General features: G+C 37.4%; 1 protein-coding gene across 3 annotated transcripts in view; it reads right to left on the bottom strand.

Annotated features, from left to right (window-relative positions):
• The window catches only part of DBT (dihydrolipoamide branched chain transacylase E2), a 57,072-nt gene that overhangs the window by 19,674 nt on the left and 12,573 nt on the right, over positions 1 to 24,825 (bottom strand). For all 3 annotated transcript variants that reach the window (XM_041749532.1, XM_041749531.1, XM_041749530.1), the window contains exons 4-5: positions 13,699 to 13,880; positions 3,334 to 3,455 (exon numbers count right to left, since the gene is read on the bottom strand). In XM_041749532.1, the coding sequence (XP_041605466.1) occupies positions 3,334 to 3,455; positions 13,699 to 13,880 (304 nt within the window). The remainder of the gene's footprint in view (positions 1 to 3,333; positions 3,456 to 13,698; positions 13,881 to 24,825) is intronic.

Below are 24,825 nucleotides of genomic sequence, written 5' to 3'. Positions count from 1 at the left end.
AAACACTGAAATTCACTATACTGAGGCATATTTAGAGTATGAGTTTCAAGTTAAGTGTCAAATACGTTTTATTGTTGCTTTTTACAGAAATGACATAATTCCATTTTCCACTAGACACTCATTGTGAGACTGTGATTTATAGTAAGTATGTTTGGGACGCCTGGGTGGCCCAGTGGTTGAAAGTCTGCCTTCAGCTTAGGGCGTGATCCCCGGGGGTCCCCACAGGGAACCTGCTTCTCCCCTGCCTATGTCTGCCTCTCTCTCTCTCTCATGAATAAAGAAATACAATCTTAAAAAAAAAAAAAAAGTATCGTTTTGGTCTTCCTCCCCATTTCTGGCATAGAACTCTTAAAATACTTTAAAGGACCTGTGATAAGAGGTGTCTTTTGCTATATTAATGAACTTTGGGAAAGCCCTTCGGGAACCTAAAAATGGAGGCTGGTTGCCAGGGGAACCAATCCTGTGATTAGAGGTTTGAAACTTTCACTATCCCTACTCCAAAGTCAGGGGAAGAGAGCTGGGCAGGAGGCTGAATCAGTTGCAAATGGACAACTGATGCCTATGTAATGAAGCCTTCAAAGAAAACCCCCAAAAAAAGACTGGGTTTAGAGAATCTCCAGGTTGCTGAGCATATGGAGATTTGGAAAGAGTGGCGCACCCTCAAGAGGGCATGGAAACTCTTCACCTCTTTCAACATACCTTGCTTTGTGTCCCTCCATTCGGCAGTTCTGGAGTTGTATTCTTTTAAAATAAACCGATAACCTAGTGAGTAAATGGGTTTCCTAAATTCTGTGAGCTGCTCTAACAAATTAATCAAACCCAAAGAGGGGATTGTGGGGACCTCTCATGCATAGCCAATAGGTCAGAAGCATACGTGATAACATGGCTTGAGGGCATCAGGAGTGTTGGGGGTAGGGTGGGCAGTCTTGCAAGATGGAATCATTAACCCGTCAACTCTGACACTATCAACAGACACTGTCAGAATGGACCTGAAGTGTAGGATACCCAGTTGGTTATCCAAAAAATTGCTTGTTTTTGTGGGAACCTTCCCTACCCCCAATACATATATTGGAATTGGGTCCAGGAGCCTTAAAAGGGCTCTCTCTGTAAACACTGTGATCTGACTTTGTTTAATTCCCTTCTATGTTTGGTTACAGAGATAAAATATCTTCGTTAAATTTAATTCTGTTTAAATAAAAAGACATAAGCTTAGGTGATAACCTCATACTTACTGTGTATTAATTAATTTCTCAATTTAAGTCCTGCATCATTTGTATTATTGCTTCTCTAAGGATGACTTCAGAAGAATAAACGACTTTCTCATGTCAAACATTTAGTTTATAACAAAGAATTCTGGGTGCTTGCTCCGGCAGCACATATACTAAAAATAACAAAGAATTCTGAGAATTTAAATAAAATTTTTTTTAAGATTTATTTATTTATTCATGAGAGACCCACATAGAGAGAGAGAGAGGCAGAGACACAGGCAGAGGGAGAAGCAGGCTCCACGCAGAGGTCCCGATCAGGTCTCCAGGATCACGCCCCAGGCAGAAGGCGGTGCTAAACCTCTGAGTCACCCAGGCTGCCCAATTTAAATAATTTTTAGGTAATTTCAAATAACTGTAAATGCCATTGGTTTTTTTTTTAAATGCCATTGGTTTTCAATTTTATTTTTATTTTTATTTTTTTTGGTTTTTAATTTTAAAACAAACTCAATTCATAAAAGTAACATAATTTACTCAAGCATATCCCTCATTTTGAACACATGTGCCTTCTCACTTTTTTTTTTTTTTTAAGATTTTATTTACTTATTCATGAGAGACACAGAGAGAGAGAGAGAGGCAGAGACACAGGCAGAGGGAGAAGTAAGCTCCATGTAGGAAGCCCGATGTGGGACTCGATCCCGGGACTCCAAGATCACGCCCTGGGCCAAAGGCAGGCGCTAAACCGCTGAGCCACCCAGGGATCCCCTCACTTTTGGTTATATAAAACACTTGGAAGAATGTATCCTAGATTATTTCTTTGGGATAATCTCACAATGATAGGATAATTGTCTGAAGGGATATGAACATTTTAATGACATACTACATATTTCTAAAATATAAGCTTTTGTTTTTTCTCACTGTAATTTAACTACCTTTCTCAAAAACAGATAAAAACCCTGCATCATGGGGCATAGTGCAAAGAACCCAAGTTTGGAAAACGAAGATATGTTCAAATCTCCAGTTCAGCTACTTACTTGATTTTAGGCAATTTAAACAACTTCTCTGCCCTTTCTCAGCTGAAAACCGGTAATCCAAACTACCCTGCAGGATGCTTGTGAGGATTGGAGAGAATATGTGTGCACACAGTGTCTGACTCATAAGGGCTCACATAATGGAGGCAATAATTGTTGAGGCAGTATATAACGATTAAGGGTACTGGATTTGGAGTCACAGAGACCTCCTTCAGAATCCTGGCTCTACCACTGTTTTAGCTGTGTGACCCTGCCCCTTACTTTAACTGTCCAAGTTTCTAAACAGCCCCCATATCTTAACAGTGTTATTTTATTTATTTATTTTTAAAAATTTTTATTTATTTATTCATGAGAGACAGAGATTGAGAGAGAGGCAGAGACACAGGCAGAGACAGAAGCAGGCTCCATGCAGGGAGCCCGGTCTCCAGGATTAAGCCCTGGGCCGAAGGACGACACTAAACCGCTGAGCCACCGCCACCGGGGCTGCCCCAACAGAGTTATTTTAAAGATTACCTGAGATAATGCATACAGACTGATTCCAAAACCTGGAAGCCACCTTGCCCTGGGGGTAAGCACCAATGACTGGCTGATAAAAGGGAATACAAAACGCTGCTCTTTGTCTCAAATCAGGATAATTCAATGGTTTTCCCCAACCCCACTGGATCAGATCCTTAAGACCACACCCTTGCGTGACCCATTTTTCTTCTCTTCCCTTCCCTATCTGCTTCCCTCATTCCCAGAAAAGGTGTTCCCTCCCTCAATCAATCCATCACACACATCCAAATCCCTGTCTCAAGCTGGCTTCTAGGGATCTAAGACACTAGTATTTACAAGTGTTCAATAGATGGTAGACTTATTATTAGACTCTAAGGAAAAATAATAAAACCACACTGCTCAATTATTATAAGTAAATAAGCTTGCAATCTTTTCTTTCTCACTGGTGCTTTTCTGCAACAATCACTTTTCAGTAATACATGCTATCATTTTCCTTTAATCTCAACTTGACCTATCTCTTCGTGGAATAGTTGGCTAATCTCTCATTAATACAAATGTCTATTTTCTATGTAATCTCACATTTAAATATTAAGAAAACTTACATTGTTTTCCATTGCTAGGCGGCGAACTGCAGGAGTTGCCAGTGTTTTCTGGCCCTTTATCTCTTGGTGTGTGTGTTCATCATGGGACACAGCAGGAGTTTCAACAACATCTTCTTCTGAATCTGGTAACAAGGTAAAATTTGCTCTTTAGTTGAAAATACTACAAAACAAAAACAAGCTTAGTGACTTATATAAATAAATTCAACTTAAAATGTATAATCAAAAGCATACTAGTCAGGCTACTTCAGAGTGGGAAAACACAACTTCACTATGGGAAACAAACAGTGGGGGAGGGAGGAGGGTGTACTGGCACCTAGTACTGTTTAATGTTTGTTGTTACCTGGTGTTTACTTCATTTCTGTTAGAATCATGCAGCAGCTATAAGTTAAAAAATGAGAGCTTCTTCAATAAATTTTTAAATGTTCTCTATTTTAAATACTTTCTTCATAAATTTCTCATTTATACTTACAAGTAGTATAAAATAAGAATAAAATGTGAGGCAAATTACATGAAAGAATCATATAAAATCTTAAATATATAAAATCTTTCCTAAAATAACAAAGCATTTAAAATTTGTCTCCGCTTTGAATATGGCTTAAGGAATTCTGCAGAAGATTTTATTTTCATGGCTGATGCTAATTTGGTTGGTCTAGTCTCTAAATCTAGCGTACTGATAGATAAAAAACTACCCCAGGATATTAGCATATATTTCTGCAACCAAAAATGAGCAAGTTTTGGAGAGCATTTAATTGTCAAAGTCTGAAGCTTGAAATCAATGCTGTATAGCAGAAGTCTCTGTGGGGATAAGTGAATGAGAGACTAGGCCTCGGAAAGCAAGCAACTGAATTTGCTTTGACATTCCATTCAAAGCAAATAATTCTCCACTGCTGTACCTATGGAAAGACAATCTCTTCATTCCTCCTCACTGGTCTAGGAACTGGCCCAGTGGAGCTCTCAAAGTTCCCCTAAAGGTAAGGAAGGCAAAACACAACTTGTATTGAGCATGAAGGATAGCGGAATATGCCACCTCAAATACACCACTTTTGTATACTGATTATTTTGCGCTGTGGCACTTGAAATGCAAAGCATTTCACAGCAAATGCAGGAAAAGGCATTCCCTAAACTCTCATGTTCCTAAAGACAGATCTTCCAAGAGGAACTCAACTGTCATAAATCTCCACCCCAGGAGTTTCATCCACCAGGGAAGATTGACTCTCATCATAGGAGAGATTAGAAGTCAGCACCACTCTCAAACTTTGGCCCAAATTGTTGTACCTCCCACTTTTCATCTGTTCTCTAAGGGCCCATTCACCTTCCCAAAAACTTACTCTCCCCTAAGAAGCCAACATTCCACTTCCTCTTTCCCTATCAGAGTGACATTTAAGCCTAAACTCTAAAGCCACATCTTTGAGTTACTCATCTTTCCCTGGGTGTCTCCAGGGAAAATAGATGAGGTATAAATGGTAATATACTTGTTTTTTTCTCTTGGTATTCTTTTATTACAGGCAGCCTCAGCTAAGAACTCAGGTTAGTGGGAGAATTACTTTTTCCTCCTCGACAAGCATCTCTTATATGTCAAATGTTGCACTACATATGCAATATCATATTTTAATCTTCAACTGTGTAAAACAGATTATTATCCCATTCTAGAGAGAAAAAAGAAATTGATACTTGAAAGACAAAGGAACTGGCTTAAGTTCACACGGCCAAGAAACTGAAGGGCTGGGATTCATTCCTAGGACGGCCTCACCCTGTGCTCTTTCCGTTAGTTCATGACCCTAGTAAATTTTCTGTGTGGTCAAAGAAGACAGAATACAGCTCCTATTGCTAACAGCATAGTTGTGTTGCAGTCTGAGAAATCCTATAGTATTGTCCATATCTGTTAAAGTTATTGGAGAAACTAGTAAGAAATGAGCATTAGGGACTAAGAGGCAAAGGGAAACCAAGGAGATTCAATTGTAGGAATTCCAAATATAACCTGCATTAATGTGTATTTGCTAGAGAAGGAGAAATGTATAAATGCCCAGATATATATATAAAAGTTATATACTTCCAAAGGGTCACTGAATTTATTGCTACTCACCTTTCTGGAAAACATTCTGATATATGACCAAGTAGTACCACCTTTTAAAATAATTTGGGTATAAATAGGAGTAACAAAACAAATTCATTGGTGAGAAGTCAATCACATTATATATTTGTAGTAGTCAGGTAGTTGTTGGAAGAAAGCTCTCTTCAGCACCATCTTCCTACCTAGGACTTTAAATCTATTTCTAACTTTTTTATATACATTTTCTCCTTTTAGGATCACAACACTGTTACAGAAATGCAGGGCATATTTCTTAATTTTATCAGTGTGGAAAAAGACTCTCAGGGGCGACAGAGTTAAGCCTAAACTAAAATGTCCTAACTCTCCCCCAAGTGATGTGATTTTCATGGTTCTAGCACTATACTCTAATATGTGGGATTTTATTTTTTCAGTAGCAAGTTTAGAACACACAGTTTTAAAAGCCTTACTTAAATTTTTAAAAAGAACTCTGGTAAATAAGCACTTTTTGTCATGAAGAATATCAATTGAGTGTTGTCAGAATTCCTCATGTGATGCAAATTTGTAACTGAACTATTTCAGATTAAATAAAAAGGTAATTCGAATAAGTAAAAATACTAAAACTGAAATTGCAATATTCTTAGATATTTTAAGAACTATTTCTAAAAACTACATTAAGTAGTTAATTCACTTAATTGGGTTAATTCTTTTAGAAGAAATTGCTTTGAAATACTAAAGCACTCAAGGGTGTTTGAAACTATGTTTTCATAAAAAGTTTTAAACTTTTCTCTCTGCAAAACTGCTTAGAAAGACCTTTCCTCGAACAACAAACGTAAACTTTAGTTTATTTCCTATATAAGTGATCATAAATTGAGAATTGATGATACTCGAACCAATGAGATCCCATTGCATTTTCTTTTTCACATCAAATTATTGAAAACAGCTCATTCAATCAATCTATAACTGGCTGAACAAAACTAAGTTATAGCTACCATTCATTGCCCATTCATTATGCCCCAGCATTATACTCTGCAATTTATGTCATTGAGCATAATTTAATTAAATGACATACTATATTCTTGGAATGGTTTTATGTCAGAGTTTTGGGAGTTTAAGATTTTATTTATTTATTTGAGAGAGAGGGAGAGTGTGAGCAGAGGGGTGGGGGGAGCAGAGGGAGAGGGACAAGCACACTCCATGCTGAGCACAGAGCCCTATGTGGGGCTCAGTCTCACAACCCTGAGATCATGACCTGAGCCAAAATCCTGAGTCAGACACTCAACTGCCTGAGCCACTCAGGCACCCCTCAAAGAGCTTTCTTAACTCAGGACACTGTATTAATCCCAGTAAACATTTTACTATTATAAACTCTTTGGGGGGTGGTGTCTACATGGTGCAGTTGGTTAGACGTCTGACTCTTGGTTTTGGTTCAGGTCATGAACTGAGTGAAACCAAGCCCCATGTTGGGCTCAACACAGTCTACTTCAGATTTTCTCTCTCTCTCCTTTGCCCTTCCTGCTCATGCTCTTTCTAGCTAAATAAGTAATTCTTTAAAAATAAGTATTATAGGGCACCTGGGTGACTCAGCAGTTGAACATCTGCCTTTGGCTCAGGTCGTGATTCTAGAGTTCTAGGATCAAGTAGTCCCGCATCAGGCTCCCCATGGGGATCTTGCTTCTCCCTCTGCCTATGTCTCTGCCTCTCTCTGTGTCTCTCATGAATAAATAAAATATTTTTAAAAAATAAAAATAAAAATATTATAAACTCTGTGGGACACCTAATTTGTCGTTATAGAATTTCATAAATATGCATATGAACAGTGTGAGAAATTCAGTCCCACTGCTCTAGATACAGAATGAGCTGATACTCATAGACTCTGAATAGAATTTTCAGTGTAGCAAAGTGATTAGGAATACAAGCTTTAGAATTAAACAGAGGTGGGGTCAAATCACAGTACCACTAGTTACTAGATATGTGACCACAGGCAAGATATTAAACCTCTGGGTCTCAATGATGCACGTGCCCAATGCAAATAATAATCTAGATAATTGGGCAGCCCCGGTGGCACAGCGGTTTAGCGCTGCCTGCAGCCTGGGGTGTGATCCTGGAGACCCGGGATTGAGTCCCATGTCAGGCTCCCTGCATGGAGCCTGCTTCTATCTCTGCCTGCGTCTCTGCCTCTCTTTCATTCTCTCTGAATAAATAAATAAATAAATCGTTTAAAAAAAATAATCTAGATAATTTAATCTATGTGATTATATGAAATAACGTGTATATAGCATTAGCACAGAGAAAGCATTCAATGACAGGTGGTGATGTTAAAAGATAAATACAATATAACAGAAGAATAACATTAGTTTTATAAAGAAATCTGCTATAGCTTATGTTCCTCCCTCTCTTTCCTTAATACTTCCCTACCATGGTAAGACCCCTGATTTAGGATTAATTAGGGATAGTGATGGTGGTCAGACGTTCTGGCAACTTAATTCTGCACATAGCTTTAGTATCAGAATACCTAAAACAGCTGCCACACAGCCTCAGCATTAAAACCATGCCCTTGGGCACCCCGGGTGGCTCCGCGGCTTAGCACCGCCTTCAGGGCCTGATCCTGAAGACCCAGGGTCGAGTCCCACTCAGGTTCCCTGCATGGAGCCTGCTTCTCCCTCTGCTCTGCCTGTGTCTCTGCCTCTCTCTCTCTCTGTGTCTCATGAACAAATAAATAAAATCGTTTTTATTTATTTTTTATTTTTATTTTTTTATGATAGTCACAGAGAGAGAGAGCGAGAGAGGCAGAGACACAGGCGGAGGAAGAAGCAGGCTCCATGCACCGGGAGCCTGATGTGGGATTCGATCCGGGGTCTCCAGGATCGCGCCCTCGGCCAAAGGCAGGCACCAAACCGCTGCGCCACCCAGGGATCCCATAAAATCGTTTTTAAATAAGTAAATAAATAAAAAATAAATAAAACCATGCCCTTGCTCCAGAAAAAAGGAATTTAGACTCTCAACTAGATCTTATTTTCTCTTCTCAGTACCTACTTTTTAAACTTAGTTATTGGTGTTCCCGGAAAGTAAGGAAGGAGAATTATGGCCAGGACAACGACAATGCTAAAAAGTAGGCTGAAAATCCAATAGCCAGATGCAGAACTGTACAGTTTCCAAAATAATAAATGTTCATTAACATATTTTTGCATAATCAAAAATGATTCTAGGCTCTATTCAATACCCTCACTTTAAGGAGTAAAATATATAAAGTTAAAAGAAATAAAACTAACAATTCCCCTCAAATAAGTGATTTTGAGAAGTTTGGTACCAAAAACTTCAGTTATTTAAAAAAGTGAGGAGCCATCTTACTTTGTTAAATAGAAACTATAGAAAGCCAGGTTAGCTGTAAAAAGAACACATGGCAATATACTTAAAACTGAGTTTACAGTGTACAATGCATTGAGACATGGAACAATGGATATAATCTGGATAATATTAATTAACTGGATTTCAACTTGTAATACACATTTTTGAACAGTGTATGTGCCACTCAAGCAAGTCCAACAGTATATGCCTTCTAAATGTCACACATACAAGGTAGCATAAGTGAGACCAGTAAGCTCTTTTCAAATAGAGGTCTGCTTACAGTCAAAGCACTCATAGATAGAACTTGAACATCACAAATAGTTTTCCTTCTCAAAATTATCCTGACACTCTGGCATTGAAAAACAACCACCACCATGTAACAAAAGACAATACCATAGAATATCCTTTAAACAAGCATTAGAAGACAGGATTAACTTCTAATACTACTATTAAGATGTCTAGTTTTGATCTTTTATACCCATAATACTTCTATACTATAATTATTTTCCATCTGTAAAATGGAAATAGAACTATTTTATAGTTCTAAAAGACTTTTTATTTGGTAATTTTCTATTTATAGTATAATTGGTTTTACTAGCATTAAAGCAAAAAGCAACATAAACAAATTCAGTATTATTATTACAAATTCTTGCTTAAGACAAGGTACAAAAAATATTTAGAAACGCTTCCCATTTCTAAAATTAAAGAGGCATCTGTAAACGCCTCATTAAATTGAATCTACTATTCTATAGGTTTGCTTATATATAGACTAGGATTCATAGTTTACTCTTACAGGAAAAAAATACAATAAAACAATATAAAAGCAAAAAGGTATACATGCAAAATAGAATGACAATGCAAAGTAACTGTTGAGATTATATTCTGATTGGCAAACAAAAGAGAACAGCTAGCGAATGATCAGTTCTCAATAAGGAATATTATCAGACTTTTTTTTGTCTGAACATAACCTATGCAATCTCACTTTTTAACATACAGTAAACTGCACAAAATATAAAATTTGATAAACTTGAAATATATATATATATACCCATAAGCCATCACCATAATCAAGATAAGGAACATATCCACCCCTCCCAAACAGTTTCTTGTACCCAGGCAACCACTAATCAGTTTTCTGTCTTTATAGATTAGTTTGCATGTCCTAAAATTTTATACACATAGATAATATAGAATGTTCTCTTTCTTGTCTGGTTTCTTTCGCTCAGCATAATTTTTTGAGATTCATTCATGCTATATAAGAGATTCATTTTTGTGAAACAATTCTCAAGAAATAACACCCCATTCTGAAATAGTTCTGTGATTTCGTATTTTGCTATACATCAAGACTTATTAAGTTGACTCTCATTGGAAATGCCAAAAAAAACTCTAAAATAAAATCAAACAATAAAAATCCCATAATTCTCAATTGTTTACTTGTTCATATAACTAATTCATTTTTTTGGATGCCCTATATTAGTATCTAATCTGGTCTACAGCACCTGACTGAATATTCTAATTTAATGACATCCATAATAGTGTTTAGCATCTTTGCCTGTCTCAGTTTGTGCCCAGACTGATGCTCCCTGGTGATCCAGTGTTTAGGATTCAGCACTCTCAGTTTGTGCCAAGAATATAACCCTCTTTTCCCTTTTAGGTCCTAATTGAATAATAATAATAATAATAATAATAATAATAACAATAATAGACATTGATATATCAAAATAATTTTAAGTTTCAGGTAATTTTAAAAGGAGAATTCTTAAAAAAAATAAAATAAAAGGTGAATTCTTTTTTTGTTTTTAATATTCCTAAATTATGCCTTTCTTTTTTTTTTTTAAGATTTTATTTATTTATTCACGAGAGACAGAGAGAGAGAGAGGCAGAGACACAGACAGAGAGAAAAGCAGTCTCCATGCAGGAAGCCTGATGTGGGATTCGATCCTAGGACTCCAGGATCACACCCTGGGCCAAAGGCAGGCGCTAAACCGCTGAGCCACCCAGGGATCTCAAATTATGCCTTTCAATAGAAATTTGGAATCACGGTAATAGGAAGCACCCCTAAAATCTAGATTATGGTCACATGTCCATTCCACATTAAAAGGAACAAGAACCCTAAAGAAATGGATAATTCCAGACCTGGGGCTGGAATATACAAGGTGAGTCCCAATCATGTTCTTGTGCCAAAAGCAAGGAAGCTTTTGAAAATTAATAGGGTCACGTTAAAAGAAAACACAGGAGCCACCCTGAAAGGGTCACTCCTATTAACAATTTCAGCATTCAACAGAACAATAATAATAGATTAAAAACAGCAAGTCAACTGAATACACACAAAGAGAAAGTTGGAAATTTAATATCACTATTAAAAGCAACTTCTTGAAAAAAAAAAAAAAGCAACTCCTTGGTAAGGGAAAAGAAGTAAGCATTTATTTACCCTTTCTAGTACGAACTTTATGAGACCCAACTGATGAGAGCGAAGCTCCACTTTACAGAATGATGCCAGTTAATAATAATGTATAAGGAATGACAGAATCAAAAAATCATCATTCCACAATCCTTATTGAGTTAGGCAAGGGTTCTCAAATGATTATAAATGATTTATATAGTGCCAAAGTAACACCACATAGATAATTTTCAGGTTACAGAACGTAAAACATAACTACAATGGAGGGGCAAGGTTATCATCCTAATTCACTGTTTAAACTTAGTGTCACTACAGCAGGTCATCCAGATGTCATGTGTGTCTTAATGTGAAGCAGATATGAAGTACACCATATTATCCATGATGTATTCTAGCCAAATATTTGACTTGAACTGCCTTTAAAACTTGCTTCCAGGGTAGGCCCGGGTGGCTCAGCGGTTTAGCACTGCCTTCAGCCCAGGGCCTGGTTCTGGACACCCGGGATCGAACCCCACATCAGGCTACCTGCATGGAGCCTGCTTCTCCCTCTGCCTGTGTCTCTCTCTCTCTCTCTCTCTCTCTCTCTGTTTCTCATTAATAAATAATTAATAAATAGGGGATCCCTGGGTGGCTCAGCGGTTTAGTGCCTGCCTTTAGCCCAGGGCGTGATCCTGGAGTCCCGGGATCAAGTCCCACGTCGGGCTCCTTGCATGGAGCCTGCTTCTTCCTCTGCCTGTGTCTCTGCCTCTCTCTCTCTCTCTCTCTCTCTCTCTGTCTCTCATGAATAAATAAATAAAATCTTTAAACAAAATAATAAATAAATAAAATCTTTAAATAAAAAAACTTGCTTCCAGTTTGTAGGAACCAGAGGAATGGTAGGAACAAGCCAACACTACTATGAAGGAGCAACAAGATAAATCCCAAAGATGCTGACATTTTGCAAAACAAATGGCACAGTCCTGTCCACAAATCAATGTCATGAAACAAAATGTGAAAGAGTAGGAGTCAAATGAAAAGAGACCATGGGCAATGTATAGTCCCATATTCACTCTAGTTTGAACAAATAAATTGAAATTTCAAGGACATTTTGGGGCAACTGAGGAAATTTAAATACAGTCTGATTATCAGATACAATGGAAATATACTGTCATGAATACATGTACTTAATTAAGCAAACAGATTAGAATATAACAAGCACAATATATTACTTTGGTAAACGCTACTTAATCCACATGTGTGCGCTTAGAAAAATGTCTGGAATGATATATACTAATGTGTTAAGAGTAGTGATTTCTGAGTAGCAGGAATGTTTTCATTTTATTTTGGTTTTCTGTATTTTATAACTTGCTACAATGCACATATCCTGCTTTTATAGTAGAAATTAAATAGTAAGAAGGCTTCAATAAGCCATCTTCCAACTTTTGGAGGCAACATGCCATAGTGTAAAATATTCTGGACAAAGACAGGCCATCGAGTTCCAAATTTAGCTCTGTCACTGACCATGGGGCAAATCGCCCAACCTTTATAGGTTGTTTTAATTTCTTCATCTGTTAAGCTGAAATATTTCACAAGTAAGGATAAATAAAATAATACAAAACTTTTTACGACTGTGAAGTGTGACTATGATATTAGTTATTATTGTTATTAATGATATAGTCTGCAGAACTATGAGTCAACCAGCCACTGTAATTCAGACTTCTTCTGGACTTCTGAATTACACTACTAAAATGTCTATTTCAGTCTAGGGAGATTGCTGGCTTAGGGTTGCATCACAAAACTTATTAAAACACACACACCCCCATCCCTGATGTCAAAGCTGTTTCCTACATGACATAACTTTAGCGTATCATAACAATGCATTAAGGAACTTCTGAGGTAGACGGTTAGCTGTTTGCTGCCACTGGGAGAGCCCAATGTTTTAGTTTTCCTCTGCAACATTTTTACAAGGGATTCACTTTTGTCAGGACATCTACTGCTTATAAGTTTCATGGTGGCTGCTTCTTCTGAATGCTAGTCTCTTCACTTTTCATTATGACTTTCCTTCTTTTCTCTTCCAGTTCTCTTCAAGAAGTTTGCTTTCATAACCATTATCAATGAGAGTGTGTGATTTTTAAATATTTAATTTAAAAACTTTTAAAAGTAATTTCTACCCCCCAATGTGGGGCTCCAACTCATGATCCCAAGATCAAGAGTTACATGCCCTACTGATTGACTTAGCCAGGCACCCCAAGGAACTGTTTTGTTTTTGAATCAGTGGCAAAAAGAATGATCCCACTGTTAGATTTAATCTTTTACATACTTCAGTTTTTGTTATTAGTGACTAGGGTTCAGGGCCTGAATCTTTAATTCCTGAGAAAGCCTGTTGATTCTTTGAACACTAAGGTTTCCAGAAGGCAGGTCTCCAGATAAATTAAATGTTAATATATGTTTCTAACATGGTAACTGGTCAAAAGATAATTACCAAATTAAATCCTGTATATTATTAAAAATAAATATCTCTTTTAATTAGTACTTAATAACAAAAGGACAGCAGTAATCAATTTGGCAAAATAGATGAACACATTTACAATACCTTTTAAAGCTTCCGTTTCTATGTCTACTAATGGCTTTCCCACATAGGCAATATCGTCTAGATTATAATACAGTTTTTTAATGACTCCATCATAACGACTAGTGATAGTAACAGAAGCTTTATCACTTTGAACTTCACAGATGCTATCAAACTGAGACACTGTATCTCCTTCTTTTACATACCTAAAAGAAAAAGACACAAAACACTTTTACATAAATAATAAGTATATAATAGTCATCATTCTAACAATGCACATGCTACACTGAATTAGATCAATATCCATCTAGTACATCACTTAGTTCCAGATGGTGCACCAAAGAATGTTTCAGAAAAGATTATAAAGGCTTCCAAAGTTTCTTTGATGTATCCCCAAGAAATACTAAAACTTTAAAAACCATTAATAGATCTATAACCCAATAATTTAATTACACTTTCAGGTGTTAAGCCTCATCCATTTCTTGGAAGAAATTCTAAAAATATGTTTTTAAAATGTTATTTCCCTTTATTGCTTTTTATTAGGCTTCATCAAACTTTAAGGGATGCCTATTATTCTATAATTAGTCCAAAAGTTAATATTCCTAAAGCATATTCTTAGTAATTTTATGAATTTTTGAATTCTCTCAGTCTTTCCTTCTAGAATTATTCTAATGTATCCTTTTTTTAAAATTTTATTTATTTATTCATGATAGACACAGAAAAGGAGAGAGAGAGGCAGAGACACAGGCATAGGGAGGAGCAGGCTCCATGCAGGGAGTCTGACGTGGGACTCGATCCTGGGACTCCAGGATCACACCCTGGGTGGAAGGCAGGCACTTAAACCACTAAGCCACCCAGGCTGCCCTCTAATGTATCCTTGTATATGAGTCTCTCTCTCTTTAATCATCGTAAGTAAGCTTTATAAGGTTCTTCTAGATATTCTTAGCAAACAGAACAGGAGGAATAGGACCAAATCTGAAATAAAACATATAATTTTGATTCTAACACCATTCTTGATGTATCTGGCACATCTCTTATTACCACCAATTCTTCATCAAGATATTTGTTCAGTCATTCTTATTCCTTGTCTTCATGTCTTAATTAGTTCTCAGTGTATAATAAAACATCACCATGACATAGAAACTATAAGAAATTGAAAGCACAGATAGAGGACTTACACTTTTAGAATTGTGGACTAAGGACCTCTGGAATTCTGCTCCTCTATAAATGCAAGTATACTGGCAAAAGTTGTTAAAAACGGGCTTTTAGGGGATTCCTGAGTGGCTCAGCGGTTTAGAGCCTGCCTTCGGCCCAGGGCATGATCCTGGAGACCTGGGATCGAGCCCCATATGGGACTCCCTGCATGGAGCCTGCTTCTCCCTCTGCCTGTGTCTCTGCCTCTCTCTGTGTGTCTCTCATGAATAAATAAATAAAATCTTTAAAAAAAGAAAATAAATGCCTTGATCTTTAAAAAAAAAAAACAAAAAAACAAAAAAACGGACTTTTACAGGATTCTAGAAATTACAATAAGGCTTGCAACAATCATGAAAGACCTATTCAGGAAAACTGGCTGAACCTCATTAAAAACAGCTAGTTTTATTATTTTAACTTGTTTTATTCTCATTCTCCTTTCCTCAGCTCAGTATTGGTCTTGAAAATCAGCAGCCTTACAGCCATAGTAAGTAAGGGCAGACCCCAGTTTGAAGTTCCACAAAAAACCTATACTCCCAGAGAACTGTCACTATTTGACATGTTCCATTCTCTGGAAAAATACCAGTCACAGAGTTTATTCTTATTTCGCCTGACTTGCTCCCTCAGGGTGTTTGCTGAAAACAGTCAACAGAAACTGGAATTGTTTAAAATCATGGCTGCCTGAGGCAATGATAAAAGTCAGGGCAACCAAGAGGTTCCTAAAAGGAAGATCTGGGTTATGAGACGTTCATACATCTTACCACATATCTAATTTTCAACAAAAAATTACAAGACATGTAAAGAAATAGAAAAGTATGGCCCATGTACAGAGAAAAAAAGCAATCGATAGAAACAATCCCTGAAAAAAGAAAAAAAAAGAAAAAAAAACAATCCCTGAGGATGCCCAGATGTTAATTAACAATAATTAGTGTTGTTAATTAACTTTAATAAAAGTTAATTTTCTTAAGATAGATAGATTTATTTATTTATTTATTTATTTACTTATTTATTCATTCAGAGAGAACGAAGAGAGAGGCAGAGACACAGGCAGAGGGAGAAGCAGGCTCCATGCAGGAAGCCTGATGTGGGACTCGATCCTGGGTCTCCAGGATCACACCCCGGGCTGCAGGCGGCGCTAAACCGCTGCACCACCGGGGCTGCCCAATAAAAGTTAAATTAAATCAACAATTAAATACTCAAAGAACTAAAGGAAACCATATCTAAACAATTAGAGGAGAAAATGATGTCTCACCAAATAAAGAATACCAATAAAGAGATAGAATCTTTGAAAAAATAATGGCTAAAAACTTTCTAAATTTGATGCAAACATTAATGTACATATATAAGAAGCTTAACAAAGTCCAAGTAGGATAAGCTCAGGAACCCTTATAACACTAACAGATGGTTTTTGTCAGGAAGTAAGGAAGCCAAAAGGCAACTGAATGATACATTCAATGTGCTGAAAAAAAAAAAAAGTCAGTCACGGATCTTATATCTAGCAAAACTACGCTTCAAAAATGAAGGAGAAATGAATACATTCCTAAATAAAACAATTTTTGCTAGCTATCTGCCTTATAAGAAATACTAAAAGGAGTCCTTCAGGCTGCAATAAAAAGACAATAGACAGCAACCCAAATTCACATGAAGAAATAAAGAATACTAATAAAGAGAACCACATAGGTAAATATACAAAACACTATATTTTGTTTGTACCCCTTTTTACTTCTATCTGGTTTATAAGACAAGAGCATAAAGCAATACTTTAAAACTGTTGATGGGCTTATAATGTTTAAACATGTAATACAGGGACGCCTGGGTAGCTCAGAGGTTGAGCGTCTGCCCTTGGCTCAAGGCGTGATCCTGGAGTCCCGGGATCGAGTCTCACATCAGGCTTCCTGCATGGAGCCTGCTTCTCCCTCTGCCTATATCTCTGCCTCTCTCTGTGTGTGTCTCTCATGAATAAATAAAATCTTAAAAAAAAACAACATGTAATACATATGACACTAATAGCAAAAAAAGAGGGGAGAAGAGAAGGACCCACCTTGAAGCAACATTTTTAACATACTATTGAAACTAAGTTGGTATTAATCTAAACTACATTGTGTTTTAAACCACATGGCAGCTACTAAGAAAGTAACTAAAAATATATAGAGAGTAAAAGAAACAAGGAAATTAAAATAGTACAGTAGACAAGAGGAGGCACTAATGGAGAAATACATGAACAAAAACCACATAAAACATACACAGAACAGGGAACCCTGGGTGGCGCAGCGGTTTGGCGCCTGCCTTTGGCCCAGGGCGCGATCCTGGAGACCCAGGATCGAATCCAATGTCGGGCTCCCGGTGCATGGAGCCTGCTTCTCCCTCTGCCTGTATCTCTGCCTCTCTCTCTCTCTCTGTGACTATCATAAATAAATAAAAATTAAAAAAAAAATATACAGAACAAATAGCAAAATGGCAGAGATGAATCTTACCTTATCCATAATTACATTAAATGTAAATGGCTTAAACAGGCCAATAAAAGGCATACAATGGAAAAATGGACTTCAAAAAATGATTCCAAAACTGGGACTTCAAAAAACAATCCTACTATATGCTATCTACAAGAGACACAAATAGGTTGAAAGTAAAAGGATGCAAAAAATATATATCATGCAGCTAGGGAAGATGGTGGCAGAGAAGGAGGACCTGAGGCTCACCTTATCTCACAAATACAACTAGATAACTCTAAAATCATCCTACATACATACTCCAGAAATCAATCTTAGGACTGGCAGAACAAACTTCACAACTAAAGGTAGAGAAGAGGCCACATCAATGAAGGTAGGATGTACAGAGATCTCGTTTGGGAGAGAAACAGATTGGCTGCTGTAGTTGGGAAGTAGCTGCAGTGGCAGAGAAGGGTGAGAGTCAGAGTAGCACACAAGGGAGTGCATGGGGAAAACCAATTCCCATAGCAGTTGCCTTGGAAAGCGAGGGGCCAAATTTTGGGAGTTCTTGCAACCAGCATGGCTTAAAGCCTGGAATTGTAAAGGTCAGTGGGCTTAGCTCAGATAGAGTCTGAAGGCATTGAGGCTGCTCTTGGGAGAGAAGGCAGAACAAACAGCTTGCAGATGTATAGCATGGAAACGGTGACCTCAAGAACACCTATCATAAGGTGGGGAGGCTATTTGCTCATCTCAGAGCACATCCCAGAGAACCAGCATTCACAGAGAGAAGTCTCCAGGAACAAAGGAACTGGCAGGTTCCATTTTCCTCCCCAAACCTCAGCAAAACCGTAGGACTACCTGCGGGAGTCAACACAATGCCGACACTGGAAACTTAGCATGTTTATACCAAGTCCCACTACCCCCTCCACTCATGCTCCAGGAGAACCACCCTTCCTGGTCACACTGGCCTCAGTCCCAGCATGGTGGGCTCCCTCCCCCAGAACACTGGCCCAAACTCCTTTGGGAGTTTTGCAGAGCCTTGGTACTGACAGTGGTGGCAACAGGTCTCATTTCATGAGCAGACCTAATTAAAATGCACCACAGACCAGGGACCAAATACTGCCCACAACAGGCAAAGGCAGCCTCTGTAGACAACTGGCCTAAGGGATAAACTGGTCAAGATAAAACAGCAGAGCACATGCAACACACATTGGAGACACTCTCAGAAGCACCAGGCCCTGGGGAACAGGGGACACTACACTGCAGAGCACTAGAGGACCTCTTCTTCATAAGGCCATTACCCTCAAGAACAGGAGAGGTAGCTGACTTTCCTAACACAAAGAAATGGAACTCAAATAAAAGGAGAAGACAGAGAAATTTTACCCAAATGAAAGAACAGGAGAAGGCCATGACTGGAGACCTAAGCAAAAGAGATAATAGTAACATGCCTGATGGAGTATTCAAGCAATAATCATAAAAATACTCTTTGGGGCCAGCCCTGGTGGCCCAGCGGTTGAGCATCTGCCTTCAGCCCAGGGTGTGATCTTGGAGATCCGGGATCGAGTCCCACATCAGGCTCCCTGCATGGAGCCTGCTTCTCTCTCTGCCTGTGTCTCTGCCTCTTTCTCTCTGTGTGTCTGTCATGAATGAATAAATAAATAAATAAATAAATAAATAAATAAATAAATAATACATACATACATACATACATAATAAATAATCTAAAAAAAAAATACTCCTTGGACTTGAGAAGAGAGTGGAAGACATCACTAAGCCCCTTAACACAGAGATAAAAAAGAACCAATCAGAGATGAGGAGTACAATAAACAAGATTAGAAACACACTTGATGCAATGAACAGCAGTTGGGAGAAGTAGTGGAACAAATTAATGACCTAGAAGACACAGTAATGGAAAATAATCAAATTGAACAAAAGAGAAAAAAAGAATTATGCAAAATGAGAATAGACTTAAAGGAACTCAGTGACTCCATCAAACATAATAACATTTATATTATAAGAGTCCCAAAAGAAAGAGAAAAAAGGGGGCAGAAAATTTGAAGAATACTCGAAAACTTCTCTAATCCAGAGAAGGAAACAGATATCCAGATCCAAGAGCCACAGAGAATCCCCACCAAAATTGACAAAAGCAGATCCACACAAGACATAGCAGAAAGACAAAACAAGACATACAAGGGAAACCACATATGGATATCAGGGGTTTTTCAGCAGAATCTTCCTAAGTCAGAAGAGATTGGCATGATATATTCAAAGTACTGAATGAAAAAAATTTGCAGTCAAGAATACCCTAGCCATCAAGTCTATCATTCAGATTAGAAGGAGAGATTAGGAGATTCCCAAACAGGAACTAAAGGAGTTCATGACCACTAAACCAGCCTTGCAAGAAATATTGCAAGAGAGACTCTGAGTCTCTTTTACTAGTTTTTCTATTAAAGACTCTGAATCTTTCTAGGAGAGACTGAGAGTGAGAGTACAGAGGTAAGAGACACAAAAGCAGTAAAAATGAATATTTCTGGGACGCCTGGATGGCTCAGCAGTTGGGCATCTGCCTTTGGCTCAGGGTGTGATCCTGGAGTTCTCGGATCGAGTTCCGCATCAGGCTCCCTGTGGGAAGCCTGCTTCTCCCTCTGCCTATGTCTCTGTCTCTCTCAATCTGTGTCTCTCATGAATAAATAAATAAAATCTTTTTTAAAAAAATGAATATTTCTGTAAAAAATCAGTCAAGGAACTCGCAAAATAGAAGGATGTAAAATATGACACCATGTACCTAAAACACGGAGAGGAAAGAAGAATGTGTTCAAACTTAAGTGACCATCAACTTAATTTATACTGTTATGTGCAGAAGATGTTATATACAAACCTAATGGTAACAACAAATACACTAATAAATACCACTAATAAATACACCACTAATAAATACACCAAAAATAAAGAGAAAGAAACCCAAATATATCACTAAGGTAAACCAGTAAACCATGAAAGAGAGAATGACAAGTTCAGAAAAAAAATCTTTAGAAACAACCACAAAACAAGTAATAAAATGATGAAAAATACATATCTATCAATAATTACTTGGAATGTAAATGGACTAAACATGCCAATCAAAAGACATAGGGTGACAGAATGGGTAAAAAACAAAACAAAACAAGATCCATCTATATGCTGCCTACAAGAGACTCATTTTAGACTTAAGGACACCTGCAGATTGAAACTGGGGATGGAGAAACATCTATCACGCAAATAGATGTCAAAAGAAAGCTGGAGTATGGGGTTCCTGGGTGGTTCAGTCGGCTGAGCATCTGACTCTTGATTTCAGCTTGGGTTATAATCTCAAAGTCATGAGATTCAGTCCTGCATCAGGCTCCATGCTCAGTGTAGAGTCTGTTTGAGATTCTTTCTCCCACCACCTCTATTCCTCCCCTTGCCTATGCTCGCACTTACTCTCTCTCTCTCTCAAATAAATAAATAAATATATAAATAAATAAATAAATAAAATCTTTAAAGAAAGAAAAGAAAAACCCAGAGTAGCAATACTTACATCAGAAGAGATAGTCTTTAAAACAAAGGCTATAATAAGAGACATTATATAATAAGAAAGGGGACAATCCAACAAGATGTAATTGTAAATATTTATGCACCCAACATGGGAGAACCCAAATACATAAAACAGTTAATAACAAAAATAAAGGAACTAATCAATAATAATACAGTAATAGTAGGGGACTTTAACACCCCACTTACATCGATAGACATTTCATCTAGAGAAAAACAATAAGGAAACAATGACTTTGAACAACACTCTGGATCAGATGAATTTAACAGCTATATGCAGAACATTCCAGCCTAAAACAGGAGAATACACATTCTTTTCAGGTACATATGGAACATCCTCCAGAACAGATCACATAGTTTTAAATTTTGTATTTATTTATTTGAAAGCAAGAGTGAGCAAGTGAGAGAACACAAGCAGGGAGGAGCACAGGGAAAGGGAGAAGCTCAGCAGGGAGCCTGACACAGGGCTCAATCCCAGGACTCCAGGATCATGACCTGAGCTGGAGGCAGATGCTTAACTGAATGAACCACCCAGGCATCTACAGAATAGATCACATATTCAGCCACAAAACAATCCTTGACAAATTTAAGACTTAAGTCATACAATTCATCTTTCCTAATCACAACACTATTAAACTAGAAGTCAACCACAAGAAAAAATCTGGAAGGATCACAAATACATGGAGGTTAAATAACATGCTACTAAGCAATGACTAGATCAAACAGGAAATCAAAGAAGAAATTTTAAAAGTATATAGAAACAAAGGAAAATGAAAATACAAGGTCCAAAGCCTTTGGGATGCAACAAAAGCAGTTCTAAGAGGGAAGTTTATAGCAATATAGGCCTACCTCAAGAAGCAAGAAAAATCTCAAGTAAACCACCTAATCTTACATCCAAAGGAGCTAGAACAATAAGAACAAACAAAACCTAAAACCAGCAGGAATGAAGTAAAAAAAAGATTAGGGCAAAATAAATATAGAAATTTTTAAAAATAAAAAAAAAAAATCAATGAAACAAGGACCTGGTTCTTTGGGAAAAAAATCAATAAAATTGATAAACCTCTAGTCAGACTTAACAAGAAAAAAAGAGAAAGGACTCAAATAGATAAAATCACAAATGAAAGAGGAAAAAAACCAGTATCACAAAAATACAAACAATTATAAGAAAATGTTATAAAAAACTATTTGCCAACAAATTGGACAACCTGGAAGTAATGGATAAATTCCTAGAAACATGTGAACTACCAAGACTGAATCAGGAAAAAATAGAAAATTTGAATAGACAACTAGCAAAGAAATTAAATCAGTAGTGAAAAAACTCCCAACAAACAAAAGTCCAGGATCAAATGGCTTCACACAATTCTACCAAACATTTAAAGAAGAGTTTATGCCTTTCTTTCTTAAATTGTTCCAAGAAATGGAAAGGAATGTATTACCCTGATACCAAAACCAGATAAACACATCACTAAAAAGCAAAAGTACAGGCCAATATCCCTGATGAATATAGATGCAAAAATCCTCAACAAGATACTAGCAAACAAAATCTAACAATACATTATGAAAAATCATTCACTATGATCAAGAGGATTTATTTCTGGGTTGCAAGGGTGGTTCAATATTCAAAAATCAATCAATGAGATATATCAATAAGAGAAAGGATCCAAATTATCTGATCATTTCAACAGACACAGAAAAGGCATTTTACAAAATACAATATCTATTCATGATAAAAAACCCTCAACAGAGTGGTTTAGAGAGAACATGAAGGCAACAAAATAAAGGCCATATATGAAAAACCCACAACTAACATCATCCTGAATGGGGAAAAACTGAGAGCCTCTCTCCTCAGGTCAGGAACAAGATATGGATGTCCACTTCCTTCACTTTTATTCAACATAATACTAGAAGTACTAGCCACAGCAAATAAACAACAACTAAAATAAAAGGCATCCAAATTGGTAAGGGATATATAAAATTTTCACTATTTGTAGATGACATGATAGTATATCCAGGAAACCCGAAAGACTCGACCAAAAACTACTAGAACTGATAAACGAATTCAATTAAGTTGTGGATACAAAATCAATGTACAGAAACCTGTTGCATTTCTATACACCACTAAAGAAAAAGCAGAAAGAGAAATTAAGCAAACAATCTCATTTGCAATTGTACCACAAATAAGAAGATATCTAGGAATAAACCGAACCAAACAGGTGAAAGACCTGTACTCTGAAAACTATAAAACTTGGGACATCTGGATGGCTCAGCAGTTTAGGGCCTGTCTTGGACCCAGGATGTGATCCTGGGGGCCTGGGATCGAGTCCCACTCCCACATCAGGCTCACTGCAGGTAGTCTGCTTCTCCCTCTGCCTGGGTCTCTGTGTCTCTGCCTCCCTCTCTCTGTCTCTGTGTCTCTCATGAATTAAATTTTAAAAAAAATTAAAAAAAAAAAAAGAAAACTATAAAACACTGATGAAAGAAATTGAAGATGATACAAAGAAATAGGCATTCCATGCTCATGGATTGGACGAACAAATATGATTAAAATGTCTATACTACTCAAAGCAACTTACAAATTTATTTTTTTTAAGAATTTATTTATTTATTTGAGAGAGAGAGAGCACAAGCAGGGAGAGGGGTAGGAGGAGAGAGGAAAGAGAATCAGATTCCCTAATGGTAAGGGAGCCCAATGTGGGGCTCAATCCCAGGACCCCATGTTCAGGACCTGAGCTACCCTGGTGCCCCTAATCTACACACTTAATGCAATTATCTATCAAAATACCAACAGCATTTTTCACAGAACTAAAACAAACAATTCTAAAATTTGTATGGAACCACAAGACCCCAAATAGCAAAAGCAATCTTGAGAAAGAAAAGTAAAGCTGGAGGTATCAAAATCCAGACTTCAAGTTACATTACAAAGCTCTAATGATCAAAAAAGTATGGTATTGGCACAAAAATAAACACACAGATCAAGAGAACAGAATAGAAAACCCAGAAATGAACTCACAATTCATTGGTTAATTAATCTCTAACAAAACAGGAAAGAACATCCAATGGGAAAAAGAGAGTTTCTTCAACAAGTGGTGATAGGAACACTGGACAGGTACATGCAAAAGAAGGAACCTAAACCACTTTCTTACACCATACACAAAAATAAACTCAAAATGGATTAAAGACCTAAATGTGAGACCTGAAACCATAAAAATCCTGTAAGAGAATACAGGTGGTAACTTCTTTAACATAGGCCATAGCAATGTCTTTCTGATGTCTTCTGAGGCAAGAGAAATAAAAGCAAAAATAAACTATTGGGATTACATCAAAATAAAAAGCTCTGTACAGAAAGAAAACAACCAACAATATTAAAAGACAACCTTGTGAATAGAAGATATTTGCAGGGAATCCCTGGGTGGCTCAGCGGTTTAGCGCCTGCCTTTGGCCCAGGGTGTGATCCTGGAATTCCAGGATCGAATCCCATATCGGGCTCCGTGCATGGAGCCTGCTTCTCCCTCTGCCTGTGTCTCTGCCTCTCTCTCTCCTCTGTGTCTTTCCTGAATAAATAAATAAAATCTTTTTTTTTTTAAAGAAGATATTTGCAAATGACATATGTGATAAAGGGTTAGTAACCAAAATACATAAAGAACTTGGGATCCCTGGGTGGCTCAGTAGTTTAGCGCCTGCCTTCGGCCCAGGGTGTGATCTTGGAGTCCCAGGATCGAGTCCCACATCAGGCTCCCTGCATGGAGCCTGCTTCTCCCTCTGCCTGTGTCTCTGCCTCTCTCTCTCTCTCTGTCTCTCATAAATAAATAAAATCTTTGAGAAAAAAATAAAAAGAACTTAACACCCAGGGGCACCAGGGTGCCTCAGTCGGTTAAGCGTCTGCCTTCAGCTCACGTCATGATCCTGGAGTCCCAGGATCAAGCCCTGTATAGGGCTTCCTGCTCAGCGAAGGACCTGCTTC

This window comes from Vulpes lagopus, chromosome 3 (genome assembly GCF_018345385.1).
Source record: "Vulpes lagopus strain Blue_001 chromosome 3, ASM1834538v1, whole genome shotgun sequence".
Classification (NCBI taxonomy): domain Eukaryota; kingdom Metazoa; phylum Chordata; class Mammalia; order Carnivora; family Canidae; genus Vulpes; species Vulpes lagopus.
This window is presented reverse-complemented; position numbering and strand designations above follow the sequence as displayed.